General features: G+C 33.8%; 1 protein-coding gene across 1 annotated transcript in view; it reads left to right on the top strand.

The window, feature by feature from the left end:
• The window catches only part of LOC128656894 (L-gulonolactone oxidase-like), a 269,317-nt gene that overhangs the window by 93,442 nt on the left and 163,232 nt on the right, over nt 1-12,643 (top strand). The window contains exon 5 of the mRNA XM_053711063.1: nt 972-1,062. Coding sequence (XP_053567038.1) covers nt 972-1,062 — 91 coding nt within the window. The remainder of the gene's footprint in view (nt 1-971; nt 1,063-12,643) is intronic.

The following is a 12,643-nucleotide window of genomic DNA, read 5'->3' as shown; positions in this document are numbered from 1 at the left end:
ATTGTCAGCATAAATATGAATAAAATGCCCAAATAAAGCAATCAATTTAGCCCATAAAAATGTCTACCAGTTTTTTAGCCCATATTAAGCCCTTTATTCTGTTTGTTTGACTAAGAAAATGGCTTACCGGTCCCCATGAGGGGAAATGACAGCCTTCCAGCATTACATGGTCTTGTTAGAAATATGGCTAGTCATACCTTAAGCAGAAAAGTCTGCTAACTGTTTCCCCCAACTGAAGTTACTTTATCTCAACAGTCCTATGTGGAAACAGCAATCGATTTTAGTTACTGTCTGATAAAATCATCTTCCTCTCACAAACAGAAATCTTCATCCTTTTCTGTTTCAGAGTAAATAGTACATACCAGCACTATTTTAAAATAACAAACACTTGATAGAAGAATAAAAACTACATTTAAACACCAAAAAACTCTTAACCATCTCCGTGGAGATGTTGCCTGTGCAACGGCAAAGAGAATGACTGGGGTGGGCGGAGCCTAGGAGGGACTATATGGCCAGCTTTGCTGGGACTCTTTGCCATTTCCTGTTGGGGAAGAGATATCCCACAAGTAAGGATGACGCCGTGGACCGGACACACCAATGTTGGAGAAAGATATATTTATTAGTTTTCAGAGCAAACTATATTTACTTTATTTAGTAATTGTATCAAACCAAAACTAGGAAGCTAAAGGAAGCCTTATAAATGATTGGGATATCCTTTAGAAGAATGAGCAATAATATTATTGATACATAAATTCTGTAGGTAGGGGAAGATGAGGTATTCAGTATACATTTCTGTAGGTGAAAGTCTATAAAGTATTCCTGCGTCTGTTGATCCAACCAATTGTTTGATGACCCATAGCAAGTGAATAAAAGTGGCAATATTAGTTTAGTACATTGTTTTTCATTATTGTTGAATCTTTTCTTTAGTTAGTACATGAAGAACAGCATTTATATCATGGTTTATTTTACAGTTTGGGAGCCGTGTCTGAAGTAGCTGCCGCTGGTGTCATCGGAACAGGAACTCATAACACAGGAATTCAACATGGGATACTGTCCACCCAGGTATTACATAGCTAAGATACAGCTTGTGTATATATAAGTGACTAGAACACAACTCTGGGGGTTATTATTATTGTCATTATTTGTAATGCACCATTTCCACAGTGATATACAAAAGATAATAGAACTAAATACCTCCAGAAGAGGTATTCACACAAGGGGGCGCTGTATACACACAATAAAACAAAACATGGCAGACATTACAAGTACTGTAAGCTTCCAGGCACACTTAAATGGCAGCAGTTCTTTCACTATCTGGGTTCACCACAGGAGTAGATAAAGTAAAAGAAAGAAGAGAAACACTAAAATAAGATAAGTAGGAGCCTTTTTTCCAGACTGAGGCAGAACTATTGCAATTCTTTTTCCAGTACGATGTCACCCTAGAATTCCTTGGTACTGAATAGCTGTGTTCCATAGCCCCTAACACTTCCCTGAGGCTTTCTGGGACAGAGAGGTGTCATTGTTTGGTGGGAGGAGCCACAAAAGGAGCAGTAGTCTGTGGTTGGCTGGGGTTTACCGTATTTGTCACATATGTCACAGATGCCATCACTGCTCTATAGGCAATTAGTCCTAATGAAACCAAACTGAAACATTCAAGTCTAACACATGGACTGTGATGTCTTCCTACATTTGCAAAATCCACATCATTTCAAAGGTTCAAGTTTTCATTGCTTTATATTTTATTTGCCCCAGCAATGTCCCAATAGCAAATCCAGCTCCATTTTCTTGGAACTGAGAATATTCTGTCTCCTACATGTTTCATTCTCTACTTCTTGTGCCTTCTCTTTTTTTTTTTTGTGCTTTTTAGTTCATGGCCTTTTGTTTTCTTTAGCTTTCACCCCACACGTTCTCTTCTTGCTACTATGTATTTAAAAATCTACAATATGCCTTTAAGAAACTTGCAGAATTATTAGATACATAGAAAGACAAAGAGAATATCATCAACCCAAATAAATGAGCTTTGTACTCCTTGATATAGTTACCAAAACAGACATTATAATCTACTGATTTGCATAAATTAAAGGGACAGTAAAGTCAAAATCACACTTTCATGATTCAGATAGAGCATGCATTTTTAAACACCTTTCCAATTTACTTCCATTATCATATGGTTTGTTCTTTTGGCCTCTTTTAATGAAAAGTAAAACTAAGTAGGCTCATAAGAGCTCAGGAGAGTGCACGTGTCTTTAGTACTCTAGGCCAGCAATGTTTTGCAACATTATTGGCAGCTTTGTTATACAATTTTGCAAAACATTGCTGGCCTAGAGTACTAAAGACATGTGCACACTCCTGAGCTCTTATGAGCCTACCTAGTTTTACTTTTCAATAAAAGATACCAAGAGAACAAAGCAAAAAATTTTTAGAAATGCATTCTCTATCTGAATCATAAAAGTTTAATTTTGACTTTACTGTCCCTTTAAAGTGTAATTACAGGGCTATTGTCACTATACATTATTCTGTGGACAGACTATGTTACCAGACAGGGAACCTGTTCACCTTGATTTAGGGACAGTAAAGTGATCTTCTCTGTTAATGACAATATTTCAACCTATGTGCAGACTGAATCTGAACCAGTACAATATGTGACTATTAGGGATGGGAGAATGTGTAAATTTCCGAATTCGAATGTTAAAACAAATGTTATTACCGAAATTCGAATTATAAATCCGAATGTTGATATGAATGAATATTCTTAAAAATTCTATAATCGAATGTTATTTACTGTTTTCGAATGTCAATTTCGAATTTGAATGCTTATAATTAGATTGAATGTACACATTCGAAATTTCGAATTTAACATTCTATTTAACAAATACTATTCAGAAGAAGTTCAATAGTTCATGTGGTAGGGAATCTAGTAAATTGATACATAATAGATATAAATATAGCAATTTGAATGTTTCTATTTCGATCGGATATTGCATTATTCGAATATTACATTTAAAGAAAGCATTAGAAATACTATTACAAACATATACATTCAAATTTTTCAAATTCGAATATTGCATAATTTGAATATTACATTTAAATAAAGCATTATAGAAATACTATTACAAATATATAAATTCGAACCTTTCGAATTCAAATATTGCATAATTCGAATATTACATTTAAATAAAGCATTATAAAAATACTATTACAAATATATAAATTCAAATTTTTAGAATTAGAATATTGCATAATTTGAATATTACATTTAAAGAAAGCATTAGAAATACTATTACAAATATATAAATTTGAATTTTTCAAAACGAATATTTTCGAATGTAATCATAAAATAGAATGTTATGTAAACATTCGAAATTCGATTCGAACGAATGTGTTAAAATTCGTTTCATTTTTCGAATGTTGCGAAACATTCGTCCATCCCTAGTGACTATAAGAGCTCAAATTTTGAGTTTAGCACTCAGATAAATACACTTCCTCGTATTTTTACATTTTCTTTCCATGCTTTACTTTGTATTTTAATCTAGAATATGGCATAATCATTACATATAAGCTGTCACCACAGTAATTAGATTGTTTTGCAAAATCCCTGCAATCACCTCAGTTTCAATGCTCTATAAACTTTAAAAGAAAAGGATTATAGCTCTTACTAGCAAAGCTATATATTAGTATACAGCAAGTAATAGGATTCATTTGTGCCCATAGGGATTTTTTCATTTGTTTTGAAAAACATTTAAATATGTTGCATGATTGTTATGCATATTTTTTTATATAAAGCTTCCATTTGTAATATTGTTTGCAGATGTGCTGTACTTGAGCGTGAATTACAGAAGCATTTTCTTCGGCTTTAATCCACAAAGAAATTGTACTTAGAATGAATGTCCCATTTCTTGTTTACAATCACCCTATTTACATTTTCAATTTTTTTTTGCTCTTATTATAAGCAGTGATTTTGTTGATTATATGATTTTGCAAATCTGTGAATAATTCCCCTTATGCTTATAAGCTTATAAAATAACACATTTTTATACAATACAATAAATGTTATTTTAGAGTATACAGAAAACTGCTTGCAGACATCTACAGGAAATATGTGTAATTGTGATAGAGCCAAGGACCTTTTTTGGCATAGGATTTAAAGGGACAGTACCTTAACCTTAACCTTAACATTGGTAAAACACGGCTATTATTTTTAAAAATATTTTACATTAAGGGCTAGATTACGAGTTGCAGCTAACTGTTGTGAGTCAACAAAAAGAGGTTTATTGCGGCTCTCTGAGCGCATCAGAAGTAGTGCGCGTATTAAAAGTTGAAAGTAAATGTGTTTGCTCAAGCGCAATTGAGTTTAATGCGCGTCGGGATAGCATGAGTTAAGAGCTCTGGAAAACTGTTACGCTCGACTAAAAAGTGTCACAAAATACATCAAAAATACATTTAAACGTACAGTTACACTCATAGTAAAACTATCTAAAAAATTATTTTGTTTAAAAATTGCAATAAAAAGTTATAAGGGTTTAAATATATGAGGTCTCATGCGTTAGAAAAAATAGGATTGCAAAGGGCTTTATCCCCTTAACCCAAAAAGACGTATATATATACGTCATGCAGTACTTTGCCTATTGTATTGCATAAAGTATATACAGTATATATATATATATATATATATATATACGTCATGCAGTACTTTACCTATTGTATTGCATTAAGTATATATATATACGTCATGCAGCACTTTACCTATTGTATTGCATTAAGTATATATATACGTCATGCAGTACTTTACCTATTGTATTGCATTAAGTATATATATATATACGTCATGCAGCACTTTACCTATTGTATTCCATTAAGTATATATATACGTCATGCAGTACTTTACCTATTGTATTGCATTAAGTATATATATATATACGTCATGCAGTACTTTACCTATTGTATTGCATTAAGTATATATATACGTCATGCAGCACTTTACCTATTGTATTCCATTAAGTATATATATATACGTCATGCAGTACTTTACCTATTGTATTGCATTAAGTATATATATATACGTCATGCAGTACTTTGCCTATTGTATTGCATAAAGTATATATACGTCATGCAGTACTTTACCTATTGTATTGCATTAAGTATATATATATATACGTCATGCAGTACTTTACCTATTGTATTGCATTAAGTATATATATACGTCATGCAGTACTTTACCTATTGTATTGCATTAAGTATATATATATACGTCATGCAGCACTTTACCTATTGTATTGCATTAAGTATATATATACGTCATGCAGTACTTTACCTATTGTATTGCATTAAGTATATATATACGTCATGCAGCACTTTACCTATTGTATTGCATTAAGTATATATATACGTCATGCAGTACTTTACCTATTGTATTGCATTAAGTATATATATATATACGTCATGCAGCACTTTACCTATTGTATTGCATTAAGTATATATATACGTCATGCAGTACTTTACCTATTGTATTGCATTAAGTATATATATACGTCATGCAGTACTTTGTCTATTGTATTGCATAAAGTATATATATATATACGTCATGCAGTACTTTACCTATTGTATTGCATAAAGTATATACAGTATATATATATATATATATACGTCATGCAGTACTTTGTCTATTGTATTGCATAAAGTATATACAGTATATATATATATATATATACGTCATGCAGTACTTTGTCTATTGTATTGCATAAAGTATATACAGTATATATATATATATATATATATACACATACATATATATATATAGATACGTCATGCAGTACTTTACCTATTGTATTGCATAAAGTATATATATATATATATATATATATATATATATACGGCATGCAGTACTTTGCCTATTGCATTGCATAAAGTATATATATACGTCATGCAGTACTTTACCTATTGTATTGCATTAAGTATATATATACGTCATGCAGTACTTTGTCTATTGTATTGCATAAAGTATATATATATATATACGTCATGCAGTACTTTGTCTATTGTATTGCATAAAGTATATATATACGTCATGCAGTACTTTGTCTATTGTATTGCATTAAGTATATATATACATCATGCAGTACTTTGTCTATTGCATTGCATAAAGTATATATATACGTCATGCAGTACTTTACCTATTGTATTGCATTAAGTATATATATATACGTCATGCACTACTTTGCCTATTGTATTGCATAAAGTATATATATACGTCATGCAGTACTTTGCCTATTGTATTGCATAAAGTATATATATACGTCATGCACTACTTTGCCTATTGTATTGCATAAAGTATATATATGTCATGCAGTACTTTGCCTATTGTATTGCATAAAGTATATATATATATATACGTCATGCAGTACTTTGTCTATTGTATTGCATAAAGTATATATATACGTAATGCAGTACTTTGCCTATTGTATTGCATAAAGTATATATATACGTCATGCAGTACTTTGTCTATTGTATTGCATAAAGTATATATATACGTCATGCAGTACTTTGTCTATTGTATTGCATAAAGTATATATATACGTCATGCAGTACTTTGCCTATTGTATTGCATAAAGTATATATATACGTCATGCAGTACTTTGCCTATTGTATTGCATAAAGTATATATATACGTCATGCAGTACTTTGTCTATTGTATTGCATAAAGTATATATATATACGTCATGCAGTACTTTGCCTATTGTATTGCATAAAGTATATATATACGTCATGCAGTACTTTGTCTATTGTATTGCATAAAGTATATATATACGTCATGCAGTACTTTGCCTATTGTATTGCATAAAGTATATATATATGTCATGCAGTACTTTGCCTATTGTATTGCATAAAGTATATATATACGTCATGCAGTACTTTGCCTATTGTATTGCATAAAGTATATATATACGTCATGCAGTACTTTGTCTATTGTATTGCATAAAGTATATATATACGTCATGCAGTACTTTGCCTATTGTATTGCATAAAGTATATATATACGTCATGCAGTACTTTGTCTATTGTATTGCATAAAGTATATACAGTATATATATATATATATATATATATATATATATATACGTCATGCAGTACTTTGCCTATTGTATTGCACAAAACTGTCATACTTGGATTTGTCACTCCATAATACTCTTTTCCACTGATCTTAATTCCCATCTTTGTGAGCTTTAGCTTTCTTAGACTTTTCACCCTTTTCCCCTTCTGAAAAAGAGGTTTTCTTGGCTGCTACCTTTCAACATAGGCCATTCCTGCTCAAGGTTTTTCGCACTGTAGAAGGGTCAACTTGGCATCCCGATGAAGCTGCCAGATGCTAAGCCAGGTCCTTCTCATCAGAAAGTTTTATTGGCCTTCCAGTACTTTTTTTTTCTTGACTTCTCCTGATTCTTCAAATTTCTTTATAACAGCTTGAATACCTCCTCTTGAGTATCCAGTTTGTTTGCTGTTTCCCTTTCAGAGTGGCCTTGCTGATGCAAAAGTATGATTTTATGTCTGTCAAATGTTGTGATTTTTGGCATTTTGAATGGAATGATGTGATTGAAAGTTGGTCTTATTAGCAAGCTTCCAATGAATTAAACTTATACCACATGTGTATGTAATGCTCAAGCATGTCTATCACAAACCTGGTGTAATATACCTTTTCCACAGCAGTCATTTTGACATGAAATAGTAGGACAAATACAGGTGTTAGCAATGACATTAATTAGGGTTCCATTCCATTTAGGATTAGGGGAGACAGGTTCCTACTACTTTTACTTCTTACTTGCTTTTTTGCACTCCATCTGTTTAATGTTATCCAACATGAATATAACTGCGCCTCCCCATAGAAGTGTATTACATGAGGGAATTCACGCATATATACTGTAATGTGTCCTGCCATTTTACTTAATATGTTACTATTCTTTATTGATTTTGAAGAACAAATATTTGCACTATATATTTTTTCTTTAATTTTCAGTGAAAAATGCTGAACGAGGGTTAAATAAAACTATAAAACTGCAACACGTAGTGTGGATTTTTAATATAAGAATGTCAACTGAGAAGACATATTACAGATAACAGTATGATTAATATCTCATTGCTAATAGAGCCAAGCATATCAGACAGTCAGACATCTAGTGAAAGTGGTCTTTTGATGTTTCACTAATGGGAACTCATTCTTGGCAGGTTACCATGGGTTAAAGGTTTTAGACAAGTAAATAGATACACAACACCAATATGTTTTCACATTTCTTTGAACTAAAATGAAATATATTATAGTGAAAATGCAATATCAAGCTGATACTAATAATTCTATTCAAAGGGACTGGATACCTACATATACATGCACTTGAAAGTGCTGAAGCATAGCTGTAAAAATATTATCACTATTTAATAAAGGAATATAGTGTATCTCAACATTTCCTCAGTAGCCACATCCCACGTAAAGGGACTTTAACCCCTTAACGACCGAGGACGTGCAGGGTACGTCCTCAAAAAAAAGGCAGTTAACGCCTGAGGACGTACCCTGCACGTCCTCGGTGTGGAAAGCAGCTGGAAGCGATCCTGCTCGCTTCCAGCTGCTTTCCGGTTATTGCAGTGATGCCTCGATATGGAGGCATCCTGCAATAACCTTAAATGGCCATCCGGTGCAGAGAGAGCCACTCTGTGGCCCTCTCTGCACCGGACATCGATGGCCGGTATCGTTGGTGGGTGGGAGCGGACTTGGGAGGCGGGTGGGCGGCCATCGATGCGCCGTGTAATGTGCAGGGGGGCGGGATCGGGGGCGGGAGCGACGGGGGCACGCATGTGAGCGCGCGCGTGCATGGGGGGCGGCGGGCGGGCGCGTGCACGGGGCGGGAGCGGGAGGTAACCGCTGCACTACAGAAAAAAAAAAATTGAAATAGCTATAATAAATAAGAAAAGAATAATGTTTCTAAGTGATCTGCAACTGGTGGGAGGTTGGGGGGGGGGGGACAGCTACACTACAGAAAAGGGGATTTTTAAAAAAAAAAGATTTCTTTTTTTTCTAAACTGGGTACTGGCAGACAGCTGCCAGTACCCAAGATGGCGCCCGCTAAGGCAGAGGGGGAGGGTTAGAGAGCTGTTTGGTGTGGGATCAGTGAGGTTGGGGGCTAAGGGGGATACTACAAAGCAGCATATGTAAATATGCTAAAAAAAAAACTAAAACCCCCCACAAATATACCTTTTATTTTAGTACTGGCAGAGTTTCTGCCAGTACTTAAGATGGCGGGGACAATTGTGAGGTGGGGGAGGGAAGAGAGCTGTTTGGGAGGGATCAGGGGGTCTGATGTTTCAGGTGGGAGGCTGAGCTCTACACTAAAGCTAAAATTAACCCTGCAAGCTCCCTACAAGCTACATAATTAACCCCTTCACTGCTAGCCATAATACACGTGTGATGCGCATCGGCATTTAGTGGCCTTCTAATTAACAAAAAGCAACGCCAAAGCCATATATGTCTGCTATTTCTGAACAAAGGGGATCCCAGAGAAGCATTTACAACCATTTGTGCCATAATTGCACAAGCTGTTTGTAAATGATTTCAGTGAGAAACCTAAAATTGTTAAAAATTTAACGTTTTTTTTAATTTGATCGCATCTGGCGGTGAAATGGTGGCATGAAATATACCAAAATGGGCCTAGATCAATACTTTGGGTTGTCTACTAGACTACACTAAAGCTAAAATTAACCCTAGAAGCTCCCTACATGCTCCCTAATTAACCCCTTCACTGCGGGGCATAATACACGTTTGGTGCGCAGTGGCATTTAGCGCCCTTCTAATTACCAAAAAGCAACAACAAAAGCCATACATGTCTGCTATTTCTGAACAAAGGGGATCCCAGAGAAGAATTTACAACCATTTATGCCATAATTGCACAAGTTGTTTGTAAATAATTTCAGTGAGAAACCTAAAGTTTGTGAACAAAATTGTGAAAAAGTGAACAATTTTTTTTATTTGATTGCATTTGGCAGTGAAATGGTGGCATGAAATATACCAAAATGGGCCTAGATCAATACTTTGGGGTGTCTTCTAAAAAAAAATATATACATGTCAAGGGAAATTCAGGGATTCCTGAAAGATATTAGTGTTCCAATGTAACTAGCGCTAATTTTGAAAAAAAGGGGTTTGGAAATAGCAAAGTGCTACTTGTACTTATGGCCCTATAACTTGCAAAAAAAGCAAAGAACATGTAAACATTGGGTATTTCTTAACTCAGGACAAAATTTAGAAACTATTTAGCATGGGTGTTTTTTGGTGGTTGTAGATGTGTAACAGATTTTGGGGGTCAAAGTTAGAAAAAGTGGGTTTTTTCCATTTTTTCCTCATATTATATAATTTTTTTTATAGTTAATTATAAGATATGATGAAAATAATGGTATCTTTAGAAAGTCCACTTAATGGCGAGAAAAACGGTATATAATATGTGTGGGTACAGTAAATGAGTAAGAGGAGAATTACAGCTAAACACAAACACTGCAGAAATGTAAAAATAGCCTTGGTCCCAAACGGACAGAAAATGGAAAAATGCTGCGGTCATTAAGGGGTTAAACAGTCAATCGGGATGCTTGTCCTGGGACTTGCAAGGGAGTGTGCAACTGGTATGTGCAGGCACAGTCACCTTATTTCCCTTCTCAGTTTAAAGCAACAGTCAGAATTTTTATTGTTTTAAAACATAGATAATCCATTTATTACCCATTCCCTAGTTTTGCATAACCACACAGTTATATAAATACACTTTTTACCTCTGTGATTATCTTGTATCTAAGCCTCTGCAAGCTGACCCCTTATTTCAGTTTGTTTGACAGACATGCATTTTTGTCAATCAGTGCTGGCTCCCTGGAACTTCACTTGTGTGATCACAATTTTATCTATATGACACACATGAACTAACCCCCTCTAGTGGTAAAAAAATGTCAAAATTCCCTAAGAGAAGAGGCAGCCTTCAAGGGCTTCAAAATTAGCATATGCAACTCCTAGGTTTAGCTTTCAACTAAGAATAGCAAGAGAACAAAGCAAAATTAGTGCTAAAAGTAAAATGGAAAATTGATTAAAATGACATGCCCTATCTGAATCATGAAAGTTTATTTTGGAGACTGTCCCTTTAAGGAAGTTTACTATGAAATCTCGAGAGATTTTCAGTGAGAACTCATGAGATACAGTAAAAAGTAATGTGACATCAGCCCTGATAAAGCTGATTGCCTGTTTTTTTTAAAGGGGGGGTTCCAGCATGCAGCTGACAGTAGCTGAAGAATAGCTGTTCACAGAACACTTAGATTTGTGAGCTGAATAAATTGTGAGATAGTGGTCAGCTTTTTACAATTATGCTGCATCACTTTCAAGTGATTTTGCATATGGGTATTATGTCCCTTTAATTAACAAGACAGCAATATATGCCACATACCGTATATACTAAAAGAGAGCAATACTATTGATTTTAACAGATTCTGTTTTCATATTACAGGCAGAGCTTCAGTATACAATGATTATCAATTATATTATTTGACAGTTTTTAATGATTTGCAACATATAGGGCTCTAAACCATCCCATATGAATTCCAGTGTATATTGCATCAGATGAGTTGTCATGTTTTTTTAATACCATTCCAGTATTTGAAAATTATACAATTACGTCTTTCAAATTAATTTGTGACATGAACACTTCCCCCAAATCCTGTAGTTCAACTACATTATTCCAATTAATTCACTTTAAAATTATACAGTTTTACCTGTTCAGAGGAACATTTTCTTTTCAGTATCTGCTCATTCTTTTCTGGTTAATTAAAATCTTAAACAAATAAAGCTTCTTCTCTTGTATATACTTTGTCATGTAAAATTATACATTGTCAATTAAAGACTTTAATAAAGCTGACAATTTAAAAAAAAAAAAAAATCACCCGATTATACTATAAAACTTGTACACAAATCATCACATACATTCTAAATGTAAATGTTTACTTACAATAGCAATGAAGTAGTTCAATTATAAAATTAAATAAAATGAGAAGAAATTATTACTTGTACACCCGTGATGAATTAATATTACTGATTACATGGAAAAACACCTGATCTACAAATTCAGCCATTTTGGAACAAGATCCATAATTGGCACATTTCCATGTTAAAAGTTGTGCTAACTTTTTTATGCATGTATAATTTGGGTGAATTAAATTGTCGGGTAATTTGCTCTGTTAAAAGCATTAATTGTTTCAGTGGCAATGTAATTATGAATACGATTTCTAACGTTTGTAATTTTATAACATATAAAATATAATTGGTGTGCTCTACGGATGGCAAGATAAGTTAAATGGAGTTGAAATACACCAGATGTCCTTAAAAAGAAATATATGCAAATATAGAACATTGTGTATAACAATATAAACACAACAAAAAGTATGGTCTATAATTTTATTTCATATTTTTACATTTAAAATAGCTATCACAGCATATTTGAACCATCCCAGAGTCTGTGTGCTCATCCTTCTGCTGCTTCACTGGGCAGAATCCATTCATCTATGCCCACGTTATGCCAACCTCACCCCTAGCACACCCTTTGCCCCACTCATAAAATACCCAGAGAACACTTCCTACAAG

The sequence above is a fragment of the Bombina bombina genome, chromosome 4, assembly GCF_027579735.1.
Source record: "Bombina bombina isolate aBomBom1 chromosome 4, aBomBom1.pri, whole genome shotgun sequence".
Classification (NCBI taxonomy): Eukaryota; Metazoa; Chordata; class Amphibia; order Anura; family Bombinatoridae; genus Bombina; species Bombina bombina.
The sequence above is the reverse complement of the archived record's forward strand: the minus strand, read 5'-3'. Positions and strand labels throughout refer to the sequence as shown.